Genomic DNA, 25,554 nt, shown 5'->3' with positions numbered 1-25,554 from the left:
GTGGGATGAGATGCATGGGGGCGCCATTCAAAATGAATGAATGGCACATTCAGAATGACTGGCACCCCGCGCGTCTCGCAAAAGAAATGCAATGCGGCTGCTGGTGGTTGCAGGCGATTCCTGCATCCGAAACCAGCCCACAGCATGCGTGATAGTGTGAACCAGGGTTGAAATTTAGCAGCCACTGTTGAGCAAAATATATATTTCATGTGAATTCTTCTCTAATGTTTTGTTCTCTTGACTTTAGGGATCACAAAAGAGCCAAGTTTTTCTTCAAAACGAAAAGTTCCATATTATGACCCACAGATTTCAAAATCATTTCAATGGAAGGAAAATGATGACTATGCAGCAGAAAATATGAAGATAGGTCGGGGCATTCTAAAGGAATCCGTAGTTAAAGAGAAAATCGTTACACCAGATGCACCAAGGTCAAAGACAAAAGCTAGATCCAAGTCAGCAGTGCCTAGAATAGAGACTGATAATGGGCACTCAGCAGCTCCCAGAATGCAGGCAGCTGAAGGCCACTCAGAGGTGGTAGAAACACAGCCTGCCAAGGGTAGTTCACCTGCAGCAGAAGTAAAAAATAGTGAAGATGACTCTAAAAAAGCACCGGTACCTAAGATATCAATTAATCGCAAAGAAGCCAATGGGGTAAGCAATGCACTGTATCTTGTCACCACACAGACATATTGTGAATATAAAACCACTACATATTGGTAAACATAATAAATCCACAAACAAAAAAGTATAAAGTAAAACATAGTTGTTATAGAAGGTTGACTTTTCGCTGTGACAGCCTCTTTTACGTGCTGTATAAATAAATGTGCACTCCTGTCCCAGGGTTTGATGTGCAGCATTGCTTTGTGTCTGTTGTAATAACAGAGATCATAGCTGTAGGAAATATGGGCCTAAACTTTTCAGTATGCTTATTGAGATTCCAGAGAACAGTCGTAGTTTTATTAAGTTCTGATTGTTTTACATAGAATATTGCACAATTGCATTGGGATTATTTGTATCTTTTAATCACACTTACTGCAGTGATCTGGTATTACTGCATTGGAGGAATGCAGGTCAACGCAAGGACACATAGATAACAATTGTTTTTATGTGTCCCGTTCACACCACTATACTGGTGTCATGTGCATTGCAGTGGGTTGTGTTAAAATGCTACACATATGCATTTTAACACAGCACAACACACGTAAATGCATGTAAATGCACTCCAACACAATGCAAGTCTATTGAAGAAAAAAAAAGCTTTTTATTGTTTTGTTCCTTACAAAAACCCATACAGCTAGCGTTGCCACCTCATCCCTTTAAAACTGAACGCATATTAATTACACAGGTTATGAGGCTAATTTAATACAGATAAAGCACTAAGTGAGTTTAATTACCACCTTAATCAGCCACAGAACCTGTGTAAATAATATGTGTTCGGTTTTAAAGGGATGAAGTGGCAACCCTACATACAGCAGGCATCTTAGATGGAAAGTAGAGAGCTTGCAGTGGAAAACTGGCTAGTGAGGTGGTGCAGTGGTAAGGTTTATAAAAACAGATGAGTGACATCGTACATCATGGCAAAAATTTCAAAACTGCCCTTTGTTCTTTTGTTACGTGAGCAATGGATGCATTCAATAGTATTGTTTGGCTTGCCCCAATCTCCTTATCTGCCTTCTTCTCCTCTTCAATATAGATAGTGCAATCACAATGATTAGAGTTGTTATGTTAGTCATCCTGTACAAAAGATTATAAGGTAGGAGGCGCTGTCTTAATTTAATAATAAAGTGTCAGAAAAGAGTCCAGTAAGGTGCATTTTCCCACACCATAAGAGTGAATGAAAGTCTTATAAGAGGATGCTGGATAGTGCCTATTTTCCAATGGTGACACTGAACTATTCTGATGAAAGGAAAACAAAAATTGAAAAGAAAAAGAAAAAAAAATTGTAAAAAAGAAAAAAATATTTAATAAATGTTAAAAAAACCCCGGAATAAATATTTATTTATTTTAACATACTGTAGCCAGTCAGTATCCCTGATCACCTCCACACCAGTCATATTATGACGCTGTACTGCACTGGTGCAAAAAAATAAAATTATATAATTTCTTCATTTTCTGAAAAATTGAGACAAAAAAATTACAACTTTTAAAAACTCACCATTCCTCTTACTAAATACCTCAGCCGGTCTACGTTCCAAAAAGGGGTCTTTTCTTTTGGTTGGTATTTGTACTCACCTGGCATTTTAGGACTTAAGAAAGTACATCAGGATTGATCAATTTTCAAATATATAGTATACAGTACATACCATAGTTTGTTGACTTTCACACAACCAGTTAACAATTTCGGGCCAACCGCCGTTGTACTGCGGAGGGGCGGCAGCTACAGGACCAGTAACGTACCTGTACATTGCTCATGCTTTACCAACACAGGGGGCACTGCACCCTTTCCCCCTAAGTCTGCTGTGTCCACCGGACACAGCGGAATGAGAATCCCAATAATCGGGACCCGGTGATCATGTGATCACATGATCACAATGACAACAAAGCTTTTATGAATCAATCTGATTTATAAAAGCTTTGCTTCTGTTCCTGTAGAGCTGTGATTGGTGCACAGCTCTCACATGGCACATAGGGACAATCACAACACCCTGTACCATGTGAATAGCTGGAGCGAATCACAGATCACTGTATTTTGAACTGTCATGAACTGAACATATTCATGACAGTTGAAAGCAAGCTTTGCATTGCAGAGCAACAATCTTCATTGCTCCTGCAATGCAAAGTGTAAAAAAATCCCTGATCATCCTCCCTAGAGTAGTACAATGTTACTATGGTAACATTGCACTACTGTGATCAAAGTATTTTAAAAAAAAATAGTGAACAAAAAGAAAAATAATGTTAAAAAAAATAAAAATGTTTAAATAAAATTGAGAGAAAGTTTTTTGGAATTTCTTTTTAACTACTTGCCGCCTGACAACAATGTGCGGCTCTGGGCAAAGTGACGTAGTCGTACATAGTTTTCTATTTCAGGGTGTGCGTGCGCCACCCTGCTGCCCCCTATGCCATCTAGGGAGAGAAGAACGAACATGGAATATGGTACTGAGCAAAAGCACTAAATTTTACACACACGTGTTAGATTGGCACATTTAACTCTTTGATCGCCCCTATTAACCCTTTGATCACCCTGTCACCCAGCCAGTGCCATTAGTACAGTGTCAGTATATAGAATTTTTCACTGATCACTGTATTACTGCAACTAGCAACATCAAATAGCGTCAGGGTCAGTTAGCACCCCTTCCAGCCAGGGTCAGCTTGTGTTAGATTGCCTGCACACTATCACACTCGCGGTATAGGTCGCTGATCACTGCCATTACTAGTATAGTGTTTCTACGGATCAATATAATGATCATGAACAGAACTATACTAGTGCTTCCTTTTATAGTGTCTCCAAAAACGCAGTATTAGCAGGATTGGCCCCATTCGCTGCCAGCACTAGCGTGTAGCTGCTCCGCTGTTTTTTCCGGAAGATTTGTATGAATTGTCTGTGGGCCAAAACATTTTATACCCACAACAATGCTTCTCTGCCCACCCAAATTCAGCTTTTGCCAGACAATTCGCATGGAAACCTATCACAGCTTCCGAATTTAAAACTTTTTTGGGCCTAACCCTCAACATGGCCATAACAAAAAGAATGAATTGCGGTCATATTGGTCCGCAGACCCGGTTCATCATATGCCCATGTTCTCTGCTGTTACATATATGCTCTTCATGGACCAGAAACGTACTGGTAGTGGACTTTGAGTGGTTATACCGGGATGATGCCTGCACCTACAGTCATCATCCTGATATCATTTTTCGGCTTTCATGTAAAAATAATCCGAGCCACTAATGAGCCGCTTTTACAAGCAGTGGGAAGGAACTACCCCCCGCCACCTTTTAAGGTTTTCTTGGGCTCTCCCGCCCTATCGGGGAACCCAATAATGCATCCGGCAGTTCTGCTGACTGACAATAGAGCTGATCAGAGATTGGAATGCCTCCAAACATCTCTATGGTCTAAGAGAGACACCTCAAAAATTGTGATAGGCAGTCAGAAAGTAGAGGCTGCGTTAATTCCAGTATATATATACCATAGTTTGTAGACGCTATAACTTTCACACAAACCGATGAAAATACATGTATTGGGGTTTTTTTCACCAAAGACATGTAGCAGAATACATTTTGGCCTAAATTTATGACAAACGTTGAGTTTACTGGATATTGAAAAATATTGTTTTTCATTTATATTACAACAATAAAAAACCCAGTGGTGATCAAACACCACCAAAAGAAAGCTCTATTTGTGTGAAAAAAGGCCAACATTTTTGTTTGGGTACAGCATTGCATGACTGCACAATTACCAGTTGAAATAGCGCAGTGCCGAATAGCGAAAAACAATGGCCTGGTCAGGAAGGTGGGTAAATCTTCCGAAGGGCAAGTGGTTAATATACACTTATTGGGATTTTTTTTTTACCAAATACATGTAGCAAAACACGTTTTGGCCTAAATATATATGAAGAAATTTATTTTTCTTGGATATATTTTATAACAGAAAGTAGAAAATATTGTTGTTTTTCTTTTTAATTTTCAGTCTTTTTTCCTTTTATATAATAAAAAATTGAAAAAATGCAGTGGTGATCAAACACCACCAAAATAAAGCTCTATTTGTGTGAAAAAAAATGATATAAATTTCATTTGGGTACAGTGTTGCATGACCAAGCAATTTCCAGTTAAAGTAGCACAATGCTGAATAGCAAAAAATGGCCTGGTCATGAAGGGGGTAAAACAGTTTGGAGGTCAAGTGATTAATACTGTGAATGATGATGAAAAAGAAATCTTGATAGGTGTTAGGCAAATGGATGCACTCTGGAATGAAGAATGATGCAGTCAGTTTGCTGTAGGCTTGAGGATGCATTATTTCAGTCTTTCCTCCACAATGATTACTGTGACATTGTAACTAGCAAGTCTAAGGGTCATTGGTTCGAATCCCAACCACCTGTGTGGAGTTTGCATGTTCTCCCTGTGCCTGCTTGGGATGCTTCCGGGTACCCCAGTTTCCTTCCATACTCCAAAGAGTGTGATTGACTAAATGAATCCGATCTAAATTGGCGCTAGTATGTGTCTGAGTTAGGGACCTTAGATTGTTTGCTCCTTGAGGGTTAGGGACTGATGTGAATGTACAATATATGTAAAGCGCTGCATAAATTGATGACGCTATATAAGTACCTGTAATAATTTAGTAAATAAGTCCGAGATGAAAACTAGCAGCAGGGAACTGATCTGTGTCAGGCATGTGTGCAACCAGCCAAGAACATAAATACTGCTGCTCAGGCACCTGGATTTACATGATTGTGACACCAAGGAGAAATAGTTTAGTTCAGGAAGTAGATTAGACCCTGGAGGATGCCTGAACAAAAATAGTGCTGGTTTTCTGGGTTACAGGTAAGGCATAGTCGTGGAATGTACTGTGATCTCTTTGAAAGGTAATAAGTGCCTGAAACGTTACATTCTTTACACTGAGAAAATCAAACAAATGCCATTTGTCCAGGGTGCTCAAACCTTTAAATATGAAGTTATTTTTTAAGTAAATACTAGGATACTAATAAACACTTTTTTGAAAGGTTCACAGAGTTCTGCAGAAGAAAGCTGGCATGAATTTAGACCTGTCAAATCACCCTCTGAGGACATCTGAATATCAAAGGCAGTTTGAAAGAAAAGCCTGTGCAGAAAATTCTCCTTTGCTTGCTGCAGAACAGGTACATGTTGGTAAATCATACACCTTGAATGTATTCATCTTTCACTTTATCCATTTATTAACAAATTATTAAGCATTTCTGGTCATAGAGAATGTTTGTCTTTCTGTGACAATGACATAATATAAAACCCTGGTTTTTACAAATTAAAACACAAGGGACTGTTAGATCACAGATTACAGTTCGATTCTGCAGAAAAGCAAGTAAATACTTACCTCTCTGGCAATGCTGATCTCCTGTACTCTGCTATGATAAGTAGTGATGCAGGTATCAGCAGGACTGTAATGGGATCACCAATCTTGGAAGACTCAGTTACTGCAGACTTACTTCTTTTTTTAAGACTTAAAGTTTTGCTTAGACCTACTCCTCCTTCCCGAGTTTCCCTATTGGCTGCCCAGCTCATTAAAGGCACCAAGCTTGATTTTGATATAATTTCAGGTGCCTTTATGGTCCCTTTCACAATCTGTTCGCTGATCCCCACTGAGCAGGCGGATGACAGGTCCGTGTCCGCTCTGTTTATGCACAGTGGACACGGACACACCCTGCTGTTCTCTATGGGATGGTTGGATGGAACCTGATCCGATCCCCCATCCATCTGTTTGTATTGGGCAGGATTGGATCAGATGTCGGCGGATGTCAACGGACACATGTTCGTTGACATCCGCCGCTCCATAGCAGGCAATAGAGGGTCTGATCGGGTCTGCCTAAAAAACTGACAGGCATACCCGATCGCTCCACCCTTGTGAAATCATCTACTAATCATTTTGGCATACTGCTATCACTGAATGTTATTCCTGATCATGCATTTTTACATTATATGCTCCATTTGAATGTCCTAGGTTTATGACAGGTTTACTGGGAATGACAAAACCTCCTAGTGATTGTTTTTTAGTTACAGATTGCATTTTGCCCTAACACTAACAGGGCTTGTTCAAACTATATGTTGGGCTGCCTTGCTCAGCACAATCCCAACGCAAAAATAAAGACATTTTTGTTGTTCCCAGTGGTGTCAGTTCACATCCCTGCATGGCAGGGGTGTGCACTGAAAAAAATATTGCATGCAGTAATTTTCTTCCGTACAGTAATGTTCTTCTGCAACACTTTTAACGTATTTCAATAAATTTCCAATAAAAAAGTAAACAGTGATATGCGATGAGAATGTCACATTGGCACTGTTTCCTACCAGTGCTGTGCAATCAGTGCAACTGTTGGTGTGAACAAGCCCTAAACCATTAACCAAAGCTGTGAACAGATATTTTTTTTAAATACAGTTGTGAATGTTTTCTTTTTCAGGTCATACACAACAAGAATCAATCAGTGCCACCATTTAAGTTAAATAGTCTCAACATAGAGACAGAATATAAGAGTCAGTTTAAAGGATCTCCTCCTGCTAAAGGTCCAAAGTTAAGGAAGGACTGGGAAGACAAACATCACACAGAATATGACGAAGATCATCATTCTCCTAAAAGAAAGGTACATTTCACTCAACCATTGGTGCCAGTTCATACTAGAATCTCACAGGGATGTCCAAGTTTCCACGTGATTCGGTGTGATGCGATTTTCAGCCCATTCATTTGTGCAGGAATCACACTGGACCTCACCAAAAGTAGCACATGCAGCACTTTTAAAAAAGCACTGTAACTGGATTGCATGGTACTGCTGTACAATGCGTTTGAAATCTGCAGTTGGGGTGTTGTTCAGATTACACTTACACCTGCAGCAGATAGCTGTCCCAGTGCATTTTGAACACAGTGCTGGAAATGTGCATAGAACACAGGTTTCCCCCACTGCATTCTGGTTTGGGCCCTTAGGAAGATTTACACCCAGCAGTGTGATTTACATAGTAACATGAACAAACATGCATGTGTTTGGGTTAGGTATTCTAGCAGTGCTCTCTCCTAGTGTAGATCAGTGTTTTTCAACCTTTTTTGTACAAAGGCACACTTTTTTCATGAAAAAAATCACGAGGCACACCACCATTAGAAAATGTTAAAAAAATTTATTGAAAAACTTTTTGACTTGAGGGCCGCAATGGGTTCATATATTGGACCCGGGGGCCGGACCAAGAGTAGATGAATGATGTGTATGTGTCATCCATAGTAAGTATAGTAATATTCCCCCATAGTAAGCATAGTAATTAATCCCCCATATAGTAATTCATCCCCCATAGTAATTCATCCCCCATATAGTAATTCATCCCCCATAGTAATTCATCCCCCATAGTAATTAATCCCCCATATAGTAATTCATCCCCCATAGTAATTCATCCCCCATAGTAATTAATCCCCCATATAGTAATTCATCCCCCATAGTAATTCATCCCCCATATAGTAATTCATCCCCCCTATAGTAATTCATCCCCCCTATAGTAATTAATCCCCCATATAGTAATTCATCCCCCATAGTAATTCATCCCCCATATAGTAATTCATCCCCCATAGTAATTCATCCCCCATAGTAATTAATCCCCTATATAGTAATTCATCCCCCATAGTAATTCATCCCCCATAGTAATTAATCCCCCATATAGTAATTCATCCCCCATAGTAATTAATCCTCCATATAGTAATTCATCCCCCATAGTAATTCATCCCCCATATAGTAATTCATCCCCCATAGTAATTCATCCCCCATAGTAATTCATCCCCCATATAGTAATTCATCCCCCATAGTAATTCATCCCCCATAGTAATTCATCCCCCATAGTAATTCATCCCCCATATAGTAATTAATCCCCCATAGTAATTCATCCCCCATATAGTAATTCATCCCCCATATAGTAATTCATCCCCCATATAGCAATTAATCCCCCATAGTAATTCATCCCCCATATAGTAATTCATCCCCCATAGTAATTCATCCCCCATAGTAATTCACCCCCCATATAGTAATTCATCCCCCCTATAGTAATTCATCCCCCATATAGTAATTCATCCCCCATATAGTAATTCATCCCCCATAGTAATTCATCCCCCCTATAGTAATTAATCCCCCATATAGTAATTCATCCCCCATAGTAATTCATCCCCCATATAGTAATTCATCCCCCATAGTAATTCATCCCCCCTATAGTAATTCATCCCCCATAGTAATACATCCCCCATATAGTAATTCATCCCCCATAGTAATTCATCCCCCATATTAAGTCCCCAAGCCCCCCCTGTGTCAATTCACTTACCTTTGCTCCGCGCGTTCCTCTCGCCGTTCCGGTGTAGCATGAAAATCTGTCTCCTATGAGGATCTGTCCCCCTCGACGTATCTGCGCATGTGCCAGTTTCAGGCATTAGCAGCCGATCGGCGATCTCCGGCACATGCGCAGACACGTCGAGGGGGACAGATCATCCTGACAGTATCACGCTCCGCGGGCCGGATTAAAAGGTCCGCCGGGCCGTAGTTTGCCCATTGCTGTTCTAATGATTGGTCTATTTGTGAGCCGAGGCCACATGTTACGGATGAAATTGCAATTTTTCCCACGGCACACCAGACAATATCTCACGGCACACTAGTGTGCCGCGGCACAGTGGTTGAAAAACGCTGGTGTAGATCATATGCCAAGCACACAAATATTGGGCAGAAACACCTAACATACTGCTGGAGATGCAGGTGGCTGCTATGGCCTCTTCAAGACTCACAGGTATAGAAGAGGTGATCCCTTCCCTCTACTTAGTATAGTAGTTATTCCACTGTTCATGAGCAGTTTTAATATTTAACATAGTATTTAAAAATATTCTTGTTAAAGAAACCAGTATGCCGTCACCCAGGGGCAGACTGACCATTTGGAAACTTAGGCACTGCCCGAGGGCCCGGGTTCAGTAGGGGGTCCCATGAGATGCCCCTGGTACCTTTTTCATAGGCTTTTTTGAGTTTGGGCAAGGACACAGGGGCCCCATGTTCCCCTATTGCTCAGGGGCCCCATGAGTTGCCAGTCCGCCTCTGCCGTCACCTCATAATGTTTTCATTTTGAAAGTTCATTTGCTGGTAGAAAGGAAAATAAATCAGATCTCTGCAAGCAAGTTCATCACTTCATGCTGTGTATTATTGCAAATATTTGTTTATAGGATAAAAAGAAGTCGGTTGGTGAGGTGAAATCTGGTACTGTCAACGTGAACACATCTAACATAGAACAGGAAGAGAATGACCAACAAAATATTCAAGAAAAAATTCTTAAGGAAAAAATTCTTAAACAAGTTTACACTCCTACAAAATATTACAGGTAGGCAATCTTTTCATGCTACCTTAATAGACAGAATACTAAAATGTATTACACATGACAGGTTTTACTGGATGAAATGGTAGCTAAAGAAAAAAATCAATTCACATATAACTGACATATAAATCACAGGGTGAGTTAAAGTATTACTGTAGATAAATAAAAAAAAAATATGCATACTGTATATGAAGCAACCTTTCAATAGCATTGACATAGTGGTTGTTGTCTTGTCCTTTCTGTAATGTAGTTTTATTACCTGTTGAGCCTGCCAGTAGATATATTATTTTTCCACCTCTTATAACAAACTAACAATCCTATTTATTCAGAGCTTTTATTTTTCAACATTTTCATAATTTTTTCATTTTTTTTTGCAATTTTACAAAAGTGTTTTCCGGCTGTGGACAGGGTAGTATTGGATGCACATGTAGCTTCAAACTGACTTTGAGTAAACAGGTAGGCAAACAAATTAAAACTTAATACCAGCTAACACTTACCGTATTTTCCGGCGTATAAGATGACTTTTTACCCCTTGAAAATCTTCTCAAAAGTCGGGGGTCATTTATACGCCGGTATACGGCATACTGACACTTTTTAGGGGGGTAGCGCGGTGCCGCCGCCGCCCCCCCCCTTCCAATGGAAGGGACACTTAAGTACAGGGGTAGGCAGGGGCTGCTGTTTCTTACCTGGCTCCAGTCCCGCGACGATCCGGTCCAGGAAGCGCGGCTGCTCCTTCTGTTCGGCTACTGGATGTTCGCACGGCTGCTCGGCTCCGCCTCCTCACCGGTGATTGGCCACCAGAACTGTAGCTCAGGAAAGGCACACAGGCGGCCAATCACCGACGAGGGGGCGGAGCCGAGCGGCCCCGCGAAAATCGAGTAAAGGAGTTGCTGGTAAGTGTGCCGTGTAGAGGTGCTGCTGCAACCACATATGCTGGCTGCAGCAGCGTCATACTGGAACAGGGGTCAGCAAGTGTCATTGGTGTCAGTGGGAGGAATAGTTCCCCATCATTGGTGTCACTGATACCAATGATGGAGCACTATTCCTCCCACTGACACCAACGATGGGGCACTATTCCTCCCCCCCACTGACACCAACGTTGGGGCACTATTCCTCCCCCCCCCCCACTGACACCAATGATGGGGCACTATTCCACCCCCACTGACACCAATGATGGGACACTATTCCTCCCACTGACACCAATGTTGGGACACTATTCCTCCCACTGACACCAATGTTGGGACACTATTCCTCCCACTGACACCAATGTTGGGACACTATTCCTCCCACTGACACCAATGATGGGGCACTATTCCTCCCACTGACACCAATGATGGGGCACTATTCCTCCCACTGACACCAATGATGGGGCACTATTCCTCCCACAGATACCAATGATGGGGCACTATTCCTCCCACTAATACCAATGATGGGGCACTATTCCCCCCACTGATACTAATGATGGGGCACTATTCCTCCCACTGATACCAATGATGGGGCACTATTCCTCCCACTGACACCAATGATGGGGCACTATTCCCCCCACTGATACTAATGATGGGGCACTATTCCTGCCACTGATACCAATGATGGGGCACGATTCCCCCCCACTGACACCAAAGATGGGGCACTATTCCTCCCACTGATACTAATGATGGGGCACTATTCCTCCCACTGACACCAATGATGGGGCACTATTCCCCCCACTGATACTAATGATTGGGCACTATTCCTGCCACTGATACCAATGATGGGGCACGATTCCTCTCACTGACACCAATGATGGGGTGCTATTCCTCCCACTGACACCAATGATGGGGTGCTATTCCTCCCACTGACACCAATGATGGGGCACGATTCGTCGCTCTGACACCAATGATGGGGAACTATTCCTCCCACTAATACCAATGATGGGGCACTATTCCTCCCACTAATACCAATGATGGGGCACTATTCCCCCTACTGATACCAATGATGGGGCACTATTCCTTCCACTGATACCAATGATGAGGCACTATTCCTCCCACTGACACCAATGATGGGGCACTATTCCTCCCACTGGTGTGCATTGCTAGAGGGGTAGTCTTATACGGCGAGTATAGCCCAAACACTACATTTTAGCAGGAAAAGTAGGGGGTCGTCTTATACGCCCAGTCGTCTTATACGCCGGAAAATACGGTAAGTAGTTTTACACTAGCAGTTTATTATTCTTTTTAAAGAAGTGGTTCTAAAGTCCAAAGATTTTTTTACCTTGCATGCATTCTATGCATAAAGATAAAAAAAATTTCAGTGTGCAGCCCCCCCCCCCCAAAAAAAAAAAACTTACCTGAGCCCAATCTCCAGCGGAGTGGATCAGAGATACTGACGGGGAGGCAGACTGGACCCTGTCAGCCGGCAGCATGGAGAAAGACTGGACCCTGTCAGCAGGCAGCATGGAGAAAGACTGGACCCCGTCACCAGGCAGCATGGAGAAAAACTGTACCCCGTCACCAGGCAGCATGGAGAAAGACTGGACCCCGTCAGCAAGCAGCATGGAGAAAAACTGTACCCCGTCACCAGGCAGCATGGAGAAAGACTGGACCCCGTCAGCAGGCAGCATGGAGAAAGACTGGACCCCGTCAGCAGGCAGCATGGGGAAAGACTGGACCCTGTCAGCAGGCAGCATGGAGAAAGACTGGACCCTGTAAGCAGACAGCATGGAGAAAGACTGGACCCCGTCAGCAGGCAGCATGGAGAAAGACTGGACCCTGTCAGCAGGCAGCATGGAGAAAGACTGGACCCCGTCACCAGGCAGCATGGAGAAAAACTGTACCCCGTCACCAGGCAGCATGGAGAAAGACTGGACCCCGTCAGCAGGCAGCATGGAGAAAAACTGTACCCCGTCACCAGGCAGCATGGAGAAAGACTGGACCCCGTCAGCAGGCAGCATGGAGAAAGACTGGACCCCGTCAGCAGGCAGCATGGGGAAAGACTGGACCCTGTCAGCAGGCAGCATGGAGAAAGACTGGACCCTGTAAGCAGACAGCATGGAGAAAGACTGGACCCCGTCAGCAGGCAGCAAGGAGAAAGACTGGACCCTGTCAGCAGGCAGCATGGAGAAAGACTGGACCCCGTCAGCAGGCAGCATGGAGAAAGGCTGGACCCTGTCAGCAGGCAGCATGGAGAAAGACTGGACCCTGTCAGCAGGCAGCAAGGAGAAAGACTGGACCCCGTCAGCAGGCAGCATGGAGAAAGACTGGACCCTGTCAGCAGGCAGCATGGAGAAAGACTGGACTCCGTCAGCAGGCAGCACGGAGGAAGATTAGATCCCATCAGCAGGCAGCATGGAGGAGGACTGGACCAGAGCAACAGGTGTGGTGACAGACTGGACAGGAGCAGCAAGTGTGAAGGCAGGAGAGGACAGGAGCAGAATTGTGTGAGTTGGGGAAAAAAACCTCCTTTTCTTTTTAGGTTTGGATACTGAAGTGCTGTGAGTGGTGGCAAGGCTGTGAACAGATTGCAGCAGATTTACTTAAAATAAAAAATGAAATTATATACTGAATGTTATCATTACAGGTATCAACTCCATAACGTTACTAGACTACAAAATTTATAACTAAAGTGTCCCTTTAAATGAAGTAAAAACTAAAGTTATTTATCTCATTAAGAATTAAACTATTTTAGAAGATTTACCAAAAAAAGAAAAAAAGCACTCGGGGAAAATGTACATCCAAGTGATGACTCAATTGTTAAATGAAAGCCAGATCTATTTATCTTTTAATACTCTAAACTTCTTTATTTTGATAATGCTTCATACAGCACATATTTAGCCTAATTTATTAAGGAAGTTGAGAACGCGTAATAAAAAATAATGCAATCGTGAGCATAGCAAATTCCAATGCATTTTTGTCATTTGCACATGACTGGATAATTAACTCCTTTAGTAATTCAGTGTCAATATCACATTTATAAATTAAAAAAAAAAAAAGGTAATAAGTAGAATCGTCAACTGAAATGATCCTGTGAGAGTAATGTAAAATGTGATACTATTGTACAAAACTAAGGGTGTCAAGACACTGGATAAAAGGAAACCAATTGTTTTTTTTTTACACAAAAAGAAATTGTGTACCTAGATTTACCCTTCAGATTGATGTAGTGTAGAATTGCAAGGGTAGATTTAGGGCCAGTTCACACTACATGCGTTTCAGGTGCTTTTTTTCTGCATCCAAAACACACAGAAAGTAGGTTATATGGTTGCCAATGTCATAGTTCACATCAGTGCTTGCAGTTCCAGTGCATTCCAGTTGCATAAAAAAAGTAGAACATGCTGCATTTTTTTTTTTGCACAGAACTGTACTGGAACTCGGTAAAATGCATAAAAAATGCACTGTAACGCACCAAAACGCACCAAAAATGCACTGGAACGCACATGTCCCATGAAACATGCACTGGAACGCACATGTCCCATGAAACATGCACTGGAATGCACATGTCCCATGAAAAATGAACTGGAATGCATAAAAAACGCACTGGAACATGTCAAAAATGCATCTGCACTGCATTTCTATAGTTTGAACCAGCCCTTTGAGTCTTTTCAGTCACTAATGAGAGAGTGGGCTGTTTTCTTTATGAAAGTACTAGCCATTTTCAAGAGAGCAGATTTCAAAACGTAGTTTCTTTAAAGAAGAAATATCACCAGCAGGTGAAAAATACAATCCCCCAGGTGACCCTGTGCACAGAGCACTTTGGATTTAAAATAAAATGCTTAGTTTATTTCTGTCATTGCTGGCTGTCGTCACCTCCAAAGCCCAAAATATGTTCCTATTAGGGAATTACAGTCAGCACAGAGCTCTACACCCTCTCTGTTCTGCAGTGCTGTGTCTTTTCATCTCTCACGGGGACTGTTCAGACTTGGGAACTGTGCTTCTGAAAATCTCCTACATGCAGCATTTGCCTTGCATATACAGCAAATGTTTACCTCCCAGTGCGGTGTGTGAAAAAGTTGTTGCTTAAAGTGTTACTGAACCCACAACAGTAAAATCAGCCTGTATATGCAGTAAAGCATGCTTGTTATACTCACTGTGGAACCTAAGGGGTTAATCCTCTGCATTGTGTAAAAAGACCATTTGATCCTGATTGCTCTGTTCCTCCCCTTGTTTAAGCGACCACCTCTTATCTCCTGATAAGACACACTGAACCGTAGGCATTTTGCACATGCTCAGTTTGGTGTGTATTGCTAGAGAGGGTTTTTTTTTCTTGGGAGAATGCATGTGATCAGCACAGGGCCAATCAGAACTGCCCAGTCAGAGGTCAGGGGTTCTGCATCCTCCTAGAGCAGAAAGAAAACTCCTAAAAGCCTTAACTAGTGCTTGGCTGAACACTGATAGAAGCCGCAAGACTGCTGTAACTTCTGATGAGAAAAGATATTTAGCAGTTTATATTTACTAAAATAATTGCATTATCATGTTCTGTGTACTGTGGGAGACCAGATAGAGTGAATGCAGGGTTCTGAGTTTAGTAACACTTTAAAAAATGCTCAAATGTTTTTTAATGCAGACAAAGCCCAGATATAAATCTCTGAAAAATCCCTGTCTGGCATGATAGTGGGTATTACAGACATTTCAAAAAAACTAAATTTTTAATGCACTTTCTTGATTTCTAATAAAACAAGTGGTGGTAGCTGTTTTGGGGTGTAATTGGTTAACTGTGCTAGGTGAGGCTGAGAGCGTTGTCTTCATGTATTGGTGGCAGACTGGTGAGATCTTTCCTGCCATTTGTCGCATATTGGAGGCAGCGGCTGGGATCTGACATCACTGTTGTCACAGGCAGGAGTTATGTAGGCGCTGTGTTCACTGCCTGTCTCACCCCCTCTTCTTCTACACTGTCAGAACCTCATCTCCTTTGTTCAGCTCTGTTGGTTAGTGGTGGCAGAATGCAGGCCAGCTAGCCAACAATGCTGCCCAGCAACCCTGCACAGATTTAAAGTGCTTTTTGCAAAGGGTCCCATGGGGAATTAAAATAGATTTTTTCATCTTCTGGTAATACTTCTTTAAGAAACTGAGCTAAGTTTTATAAAAAAAAAACCATTCTTAACAAAAGCTTGGTTTAGTTTTAGGTTTTGAGTTTTTCTTTTTTTAATTTGATAAAATTGTAATTTTTAGATTTTTTTTTTTTACTATTTATACAATTTCTACTCTGCAGGGTGCACCCATGACACTGGTCTCCCAGAGAATTTGGGATTTTCTAAGGAGAGAGCACAGTAGAAGATGTTTGCTTTCAGACTGTCTCTCTTTAACTGAAAGTCTATATGGGATGAAGCAGAGAGAAGGGAAGAAAGATGCAATATCAAATCAGCTATGTGTGTAATCAGAGCTTGAGATTTATAAAATCAAGCTTTTTTTCAGGAAAATAAATTTATACTAGCCTGGTGAAATTGAAAAACACAGTCTAGAAAACACCTTCTGACTGGAGTAATAGATATGACTATAAAATGTGAACATTTTTTTTAGTCTTGAACAGTAAAATAAATCACTTAAAATGATAAATTCAAGTATATGGGGGCAAAATGATCTTTATAATCTCCCTAGAAGGGTTCATTCAGCACTGAACTCTACTGTAGGGTGTTAACTTTCAGGTACAAGTCTAAGCCATGTGGTGGCAGTTTCTGGGTTTCTAGTCTCTACTTTCATAGTGATTACACAGCCTTTGATGTTTAAATATATCCGTCATATGTTATCTGTTTCAGTCTCTTGATTTGAAGAAGAGTTCAGAGTGACATTAGCACTTCCATCTGATCGGCTATCTCATGTCTCTTGCTCAGATAAGGAATATATGAATTCTACAGAATGCCTCACATTTCCAGCAAAACTAGGGTATACTAGCAATTGAATTCTCCAAGTGCTATAGCAGCTGCTAAAGATACCAAATATATAATACATGTCATTTCTAACAATCTATTACGTGATGCTGTTTATTATTGTAGCTTAGTCACAATTTGTATGTGTCTGGTGCTGAAATCTGCACAGCATCCAGGGAACAAATGTGTCCAGCTGCATTCCAACTCCTGAAAGATATATTGCTTGAGAACAGAAGCTTTGCCTTGTGTTTCATATCTTAGTGATCTGCTTTGGCTTGTGTTTCATATCTTAGTGATCAAGCTGAGGTACTACTATTTGAAAGCATTCAGAGCAAGCAGCATAAAACAGAGGTCAGGGTTTGAAAAGTTAGCAGACAAACAGTGCTTGATAATCTACTCGATAACTGCAAATAAACATGCAGTCATAGCCAAAAATATTGGCACCCCTGCATTTATGTCACATAATGCACCACTTCGCCCAGGAAATTGTTGTAATTACAACTGTTTAGGCATTTTCATGTTTACTTCTTTTGTTTGTATTGGTATGACACAAAAGAGTGGAGAAACAAAAAGCCAAATTTGACACATTCCACATAAAACTCCAAAAATGGGCTGGACAAAATTATTGGCACCCTCAATTTAATATTTGGTAAAACACTCCTTGTTAAAAATGCTGAAAGCCATTACTTCCTGTAACCATCAATGAGTTTCTTACACCTTTTTTACTGAATATTTTGGAGCACTCTTCTTTCGCCAACTGCTCCAGGTCTCTGATTGGAAGGGTTCCTTTTCCCAACTGCTGTTTTGAGATTTCTCAACAGGTGCTCTATGGGATTGAGATCTGGACTCATTGCTGGCCAGTTCAGTACTCTCCAGCGCTTTGTCCAAAACCACTTCTGGGTGCTTTTTGATGTGTGCTTTGGGTCATTGTCCTGCTGTAAGATCCATGACCTCTGACGGAGACCCAACTTTCTGACACTGGGCTCTACATTGCACCCCAGAATTCTTTGGTAGTCTTCAGATTTCATAATGCCATGCACACGGTCAAGACATCCAGTGCCTGAAGCAACAAAGCAACCCCAAAACATCAGTGAACCTCCACCATGTTTGACTGTAGGGACTGTATTCTTTTCTTTAAAGGCCTCATTTCTTTTTCTGACAACAGTAGAATGATTAGCTTTACCAAAAAGCTGTAATTTTGTTTCCTCTGTCCACAGCACATTCTCCCAAAAGGATTTTGTCTTTCTCAGGCAAATTTTGGCAAACTCCAATCTGGCTTTTTTATGTTTCTGTGTCAGCAGTGGGGTCCTCCTGGATCTCCTAACATAGCATCCTTTTCATTCAGATGGCAACATATAGTGCAAGGTGAAACAGTTGTACCCTGTGCCTGTATTTCAGCTTGAATTTGGAAGTTGATCGAGGTTCTATATCCACCATTCGAACAATCCTTTGTTGCAATCTGCGATCAATTTTTCTCTTTCGTCCACATCCAGGGAGATTAGCTACAGTGCCATGGGCTTTAAACGTCTTGACAATGTTGCGCACAGTGGACACAGGAACATTAAGATTTCTGGAGATGCACTTGTAACCTTGAGATTGTCCACAATTTCCACAATTTTTGTTCTCAAATCCTCACACAATTCTTTGCTGCTCTTTCTCTTCTCCATGTTCCATGTGGCACACAGAGACACACAACTGTAAGGTTGAGTCAGTTTTTCACCATTTTAATGTGATTTCTATATTGTCAGCACCTGTTAATTGATACAGGTGAGTTTTATTACAAAGTACAGGAGCATCACAAGCTTGGAATGCAATTATTTCTTACAATTTTGAATATGTGCCAATCATTTCGTCCAGTTTATTTTTGGGGTTTTGCATGGAATGTGTCTCTGTCCACTTTTTTGTGTCATACCAATACAAACAAAAGAAATAAACATGAGAATGCCAAAACATTTGTAATTGCAACAACTTTCAGGGGGGAATGGTGCATTATCTGACAGAAATGAAGGGGTGCCAACATTTTTGGCCATGAATATATAATATATAGAAACAGTGAATATTAGGATACAAGGCAGGATGGATGAAGATCCAGCAATACAAATAAAAATCAAAGTCCAGGAAAAAGCTGATGGGTATCAATAATCTAAAGCTAGATATAATATTATTATTATTATTATACAGTATTTATATAGCGCTAAAAGGTTTGCTCAGCGCTGTACATTATAGTGGGTGACAGAACATGAGACAATACAGTAACAATACAATACACGAGGGGGTCAAGGGCCCTGCTCTTTCGAGCTTACAATCTAGGATATAGAATGTTAATAGAGATGTTAGGGCTACACATGTAAACTCATTGGTAAATCCCAATATACACAATTGTTTATTATAGAGGGTTTTTTTTAGCATTTTTTAAAGCTCAAAAAACACTGGATAAAAAATGCTGGTAATAGCGCTTTTTAGTAGCATTTTAGCAGCGTTTTAGAAGCAGTTAGGAGTGTTTAGGAGTGATAGCCTTTTATTAGTGTTTTTTTTACAGTACACACAGGGGGAGAAAAAGATAGAAAAAAGCTGTTAGGAGCATTTTAATAGCATTTAGATGTGTTTAGCATTTTTTTCTGCTGGAAAAAATGCTCCCAAAAACTCTACAAAAACAGTTTTTTTCTGCTCCTAAATGCTGAAGCTTGAAAAACCCTACTAGTCTTAAATAGTGTGCATGGACACACAGCATAACACTTTAGCTTCTAGGAGCAGAAAAAAATGCTGATAGAAGCTTCCTGGAACTTAAAAAAACACTAGTGTACATGGAATTGGACCTTATTATTAACATCGGTACCAGTCTGCAATACACTGACAAAGACTACTACAGACATTGATAGGCACTGTTTGTGACAGGAGGACAGAGATAGACTAATTAGCAAAAAGAATCTGGATAAGTTGCCAGATAAATCTCAGCTCAGTCTGTGATATGGCAAGCCACAACTGTCTTGAGAGACACCATGCCTACTTTTGGGTTGATTTACTAAAGGAAAATAGATGGTGCACTCTGGAAGTGAAGTTGCTCCAGAGCTTAGTAAATAAGGTGAAGCTTCACTTTGCAAAGAATACCCAATCACATGCAAAGAAAATAAAAATATAGAATTTTTGCTTGCACATGATTGGATGATGAAAGTCAGCAGAGCTTCCCCTCATTTACTAAGCTGTGGAGCAACTGCACTTGCAGAGTGCACAATCTATTTGCCTTTGTAAAATCAACCCATTTTGCAGTTTATCATTACAGTGTTAAGTATGTTGAAAGAACAATGGTAGAGCATAATACAGATATAAATTACAGTGATGCTTGTACAAGCCAGGATCAGCACCTGGCTACAATATGTGAGCTTCAGATCTGATTCCTGTTCATGAAAATGGAAGAGATCAAAGGAAACTTATGAACATAATGAGCCAATATCTGCAAAACATGTGTACACGGATCTTAGCAAATCTCATACCGTATTTTTTTGTTTTGCAGGAAAACAAAAACCGAATATTCTGCAAATTATTTATCTCCTTCAGATTATAGATACAAAGATGGGGCTTGGATAAAAGCAAAACGTCAAGTTAATGATCAAGTGAGTGACATGTATTTGTTTAGTTTTTAAATTGCTCCACTTAGAGGTGGAGTTGGGTTGGCATAAATTAAAAGAGAAGTATTACCAAATATTTTTTTCTTTTTAGGGTCACAGGAGTACATTTACTTTTGTTCTCCTGTGACCTAGGCAGAGCCACACCAGGCTAAGGAATCTCTGCGGTATTGTTGGGATTCACCTGGCTGCTTAATTGGCATGTGGCTCCGCTTTTCAGCATATGGCTGAGAGCCGGTGCCAGCCATTCCTGCCTCCTCTCGAGCCTGGTGCTTTGATGAATGCTGCTGCTCTCTGCTGGGAGCAAACTGAGAGCTGAGCGATCAGCAGTTAGGTGATTGCTCAATTCTTGGTCTTAGAGTCGGTGTGGGACAGCTGCAGTGTCACACAGATGCTGCAGCATGGAGGTGAGTATGTATGCTTGGGGTTTTTTTTTTGTAGTTCCATAGCTCTCATTTAAGCACCATGTGCAAAATATACTAGGAGATGTTTATGTAAATTTGCATTAGGAAAAATGTAGGCTTTATTCAACACATGCCATCACATCTCCTCTATTTACTTTCCTCACCCCCCAATTTTTTTTATGCTCAAAAAAAGTCCAAAAAACGCTGGTTTGACTCATTTTACCGACTTTTGCTGCATTTTTCAGCATTAGAGCATTTTTACTGCCAAAAAACTCCTCTAGAAACCCACTAGTTCTTTGTTTTTTTCCAGCCATAAAAAGCCCCTGCAAAAAAATGCTGATTACAGCCTATGTGTGCATGGACACATAGGATAACATACTGGGGAGTGTACTGACTGTAGAAAAAATGCCAAAAACAGCCGCTTTAAAAACATCCAGTGTGCATGAGGAGAAAGAATGACCTCTTTCTTTGTTAGTTCTTTTTTTTATTAATGAGACTTCAAGCAGTGATGAAATCATACTAATAAATAAATATTTTTATTATATGCAGCTCTGAAATATGGAGAATATCCACACTATACTGAAGATCCTAAAAGATAAATCAGAAGGCAATATTGCTAAGGTCAATTCACTAAAGCTTAAGGGATAAGTTCACCTGTTGTAAAAAAATAAAAAATGAACATTTTTGCAGGTAAAAAAATGTGCACTAATTATTTTTTTTACTCTGCAGCCTGTAAAGCATTGCACCCATGATCAGCAGTGCAATGCCAGGATCCTGCAGACACTCAGTCAGCTGTCTGCCCGTATATCCTGTATGGGCAGGCAGTTACTGAATGGCAGGAAGAATCCGTGAACTACGAGAGTGTTCACCAGAGCCCTCACAGTTCATTGAGATCTACAAGCTGTCAGCAGCGGTGGCCAACAGTAGTTCATTCATTCACAGAACTCTGTGAATAAATGACACGCCCATGTGGGCGGAGTTTTGCACAATCTCACTCTTTTTAAATTGTGACAGTGGGTGCAGGGAGAAGATCCCCCGCAAGATATCACAGGGAGGGGAGGGATCGGGGGGGAGAGGAGACAGAAGCTGGAACATATCCTTTAGAGGCTAAATTAACCTTCTGGAGCATGTTAAACATTGCACTCATGATTGCACTAACATCCAAATTTTCACCACAAGCTTTTGGGGTGTACCCACTTGTTTAAGGTCCAAGCAGTGCTCAAAATACTTAAAATACCAGTATCTTTTGGCTGGCAGTAATGTTTCTATGGGTTGTCTAATTGGGACAAAATGAGGAAAGGAGGAGCACCTGGTATCCAAAAGAATTGTGAGTTTGGAAGTCAATTCAAGAATTTTTATTTAGAGTAAAAATAAGTACATCAAGCCGACAGATTTCGGGAGAAAGGATTTGTCCCTTCTTCAGGGCTGTGGCTGCATGCTAGATGACTGAGTGTAAATCCCAGGCCAAACATGTGCTCATGAGTTTTTCTAAAGGCAGGCTGGCAGTGTGACCCTGCAACCACAGCTGTCACTCCACAAACCTGTCTTACATGTAGAAACAGCCTTAAAGCCGTACCAAAAAGGCAGCTGCCCATGACCCAAGAGGATTTACAACCTACATCTCCACCATCAGGCGCATTCCTACTGGAAGGAATCCTTCCAATCCGCCCACATAACTACCAACCCAGGACCAGTCTCAGATTTAGTCAGTCCATCACGGTCTCCAACACATTCGAGCTGAGATGTCTAATGAGGAGGAGAGAGAGAAAATGGTTGTTTTTGGTGCACTAACACTAATAATTGTTGAGTTACCCACTTGAGCTTCGGAAGATTTTCCCCCTTTTTTGCTATACTGCACTGCTCTACTTTAACTGGTAATTATGTGGTCATGCAACGCTGTACCCAACCAAAATTCAGATCATTTTTTCACACAAATATCACTTTCTTTTGGTGGTATTTGATCACCACTGGGTTTTCTTATTTTCTGCTATATAAATGAAAAAATGATCAAAAAGTTTAAAAAAAAACACAATATTTTCTACTTTCTGCTATAAAACATATCCATTAAAAAATTAAAAAAATCTATTTTCCTCATAAATTTTAGCCAATATGTATCCTGCTTTATTGCTTTGATAAAAGATAATACAGTAAGTGTATATTGATTGGTTTGCTTGAAAGTTATGGCGCCTACATCCTATGGTATAAATACTGGAATTTTAATTTTTTTTACACTATTAATGGCAGTGATCAGAGACTGCGATAGTACAGAGGGCAGTCTGACACTAACTGACGCTGAAGGGAATTGACTAACTGCTACTGATATCACCAGTGATATTAATACAGTGATCAGTGATAATACCAGGGGCAGACTGACAACTCATGGGGCCCCCGGGCAATAGGGGATCATGGGGCCCCTGTGTCCTTGCCCAAACTCAAAAAAGCCTATGAAAAAGGAACCAGGGGCATCTCATGGGGCCCCCTACTAACCCCGGGCCCTCTGGCAGTGCCCGAGTTTCCAAATGGTCAGTCCGCCCCTGGATAATACTATACACTGTACTATTGACACTGATTGAGAAGGGGTTAACATCTACGGCGATTAGGAGTTAAATGTGTGCCTAACAATGTGTATTTTGTGTAAAGTGTGCTGCTTTTTACTAATGTTTTTTGGGTTTTCAAGCACAAAGCAGGGATGAGAAACACAAAGATTTTTCCCTTTCTACAGAGCTCTGTGTTGAATGTGAACACAGAGCTCTGGATTGTAATTGTACACAGCCGATCAGCAGGTCTTGGCCATGAATCATTGGCCTGGGACTTGTTGACAGGCTCCTGCTGTGTACAATCATAGCGTGTGCTGGCCAGGGATGCGCACACCTGAAACCAGGACGTACAGCAGCTCCCCCTCTGCAGTACATTGCGGGCGGGCGCTAAGTGGTTAAAGTTAGGGATGCACCAAAATTTCGGTGGCTGAAACATTTCGGACGAAAACACCCCTATCGGCCATCGGCCAAAATGAAAAAAAAGCACCGATACAGGTGCCGAAAAAACATTTCTCTTCATAAAGAGGACCTGTCATTCATTATTTCTATCACAAGGGATGCATGCATTTCTTGTGATAAGAATAAAAGTGATTACATTTTTTTTTAAAGGAACAGTTAAAAAAAATAAAACACATTAAGTACATTTTTTATAAAAAGTTTAAAGTGCCCCCATCCCCCCGCACGCTGTGGTGAACGCATACGTAGGCCATGCCCACATATGTAAATGGTGTTCAAACCACACGTGAGGTATCACCACGAACGTCAGCACAAGGGCAATAATTCTCGCACTAGACCTCCTCTGTAACTTTACACTGCTAACCTGTAGACATTTTTAAAGCATCACCCATGGAGATTTTTAAGTACCGCAGTTTCACGTCATTCCACGAGCGTGCGCAATTTTAAAGCGTGACATGTTGGGTATCTATTTTCTTGCCGTTACTACCTCTTTCATATTTTACAAAAAAATTGGGGTATATATTGTTTTTTTTCAATTAAAGTGTATTTTTTCCAAAATATATATTCATTTTTAAAAACTGCGCTTTTCAGTTATGGTTTTCGGCCAAGTGCAGTTTGAATTTTCGGTTTCGGCACCAGAATTTTCATTTCGGTGCACCACTAGTTAAAATACTAATTCATGAGGCAGCCAAACCTTCAATGGCAAAACCATTTATTGTGAAAAAATAACAGTTCTACTACCAAGTGATATTTATGTTTGTGAATTGAAAAGTGAGAATGCACTTACAAACACTCCTGCTGTAACTTCTTATGAAATAATAAGCAAGAGCATGAAAAAAATTTTTTATAGTAGTAATCAAAGCCCAAGTCTATTTTCATCAATTTGAGGGTGGCATTGTGCTTTAATATTGTTTATTCTAGGAGCTGTTGCTTGCTTATATCTTTTGTTGAGCTTGAAAAGTACGCAAGGTTTCTGACTTTTCAAGCTGTGATCGTTTTCATATCTTATTTAAAGTGATCTCTCAAGTGATTTTACATGTGATAAAGAGGCCACTTTAGCAACATATAAGTATTATCACAGCTTGATGACTCAGAGCCATTTTGATCATTTAAGTTGCATTCTTGTTTCAACATTAGCTGTAAGAGAAGTCTTATTATTATTTATTTGCATTATTCCTGCCATGTGCGCTTCCTGCAGTTTAATTTCCTAATATCAGTAACTAGAATGCTTGGCTAGGTGGCAGCAACGAGCTTTGCTTTGCTTTTTTCCAGTTGATGCTAATGTTTTGGTTATGAATGATGATTTGTTCTGTGTTCCTTCTTCTAGGACTCTCCTCTCAGTGTTGGCTCTATGTGGGTCGCTGAGGTTGGTTTGTTCTCTCCTGAAACTACTTTACTTTTCCATATTAACAGTAGTTATGCACTTTCGGTGCAGACTACTCTACAAGGGCAGTGTTTTTTTTTCAGGTTTATGTTACTCGTTTCATAGGTTCATTTACACTGGAAACAATGGGTAGGCCAGGTTGAGGGATTTAATGTGTATGCTGTTCCTGGAAAGTATAAAAATATTATATTATATTCAATTTTTAAAACAATATCAGGGAAAGGGTTATTGGGGAGAAGTGCATATAATGTTTTATTAAAGAGTTATTTTTTATTTTGGACACATAGAGGGAGATTTACTAAAGCTGGTGCACTCAGAATCT

The 25,554-nt window shown here is 40.8% G+C and overlaps 1 protein-coding gene across 3 annotated transcripts in view; it reads left to right on the top strand.

Annotated features, from left to right (window-relative positions):
• SAXO6 (stabilizer of axonemal microtubules 6) overlaps window positions 1–25,554 on the top strand; it is a 90,466-nt gene that overhangs the window by 10,087 nt on the left and 54,825 nt on the right. For 2 of the 3 annotated variants that reach the window (XM_089674190.1, XM_089674188.1), the window contains exons 3-8: window positions 248–651; window positions 5,655–5,789; window positions 7,080–7,259; window positions 9,845–9,999; window positions 20,340–20,439; window positions 25,176–25,214. In XM_089674190.1, the coding sequence (XP_089530316.1) occupies window positions 358–651; window positions 5,655–5,789; window positions 7,080–7,259; window positions 9,845–9,999; window positions 20,340–20,439; window positions 25,176–25,214 (903 nt within the window). In that variant the 5' untranslated portion in view covers window positions 248–357. The remainder of the gene's footprint in view (window positions 1–247; window positions 652–5,654; window positions 5,790–7,079; window positions 7,260–9,844; window positions 10,000–20,339; window positions 20,440–25,175; window positions 25,215–25,554) is intronic. The other variant, XM_089674189.1, reaches the window with a different exon arrangement.

Source organism: Staurois parvus, unplaced genomic scaffold, assembly GCF_062004578.1.
Source record: "Staurois parvus isolate SC_StPar_1 unplaced genomic scaffold, SC_StPar_1.0 ptg000147l, whole genome shotgun sequence".
NCBI lineage: Eukaryota > Metazoa > Chordata > Amphibia > Anura > Ranidae > Staurois > Staurois parvus.
Note: the sequence above shows the minus strand (reverse complement) of the source record. Positions and strands in the feature narration are given on the sequence as shown.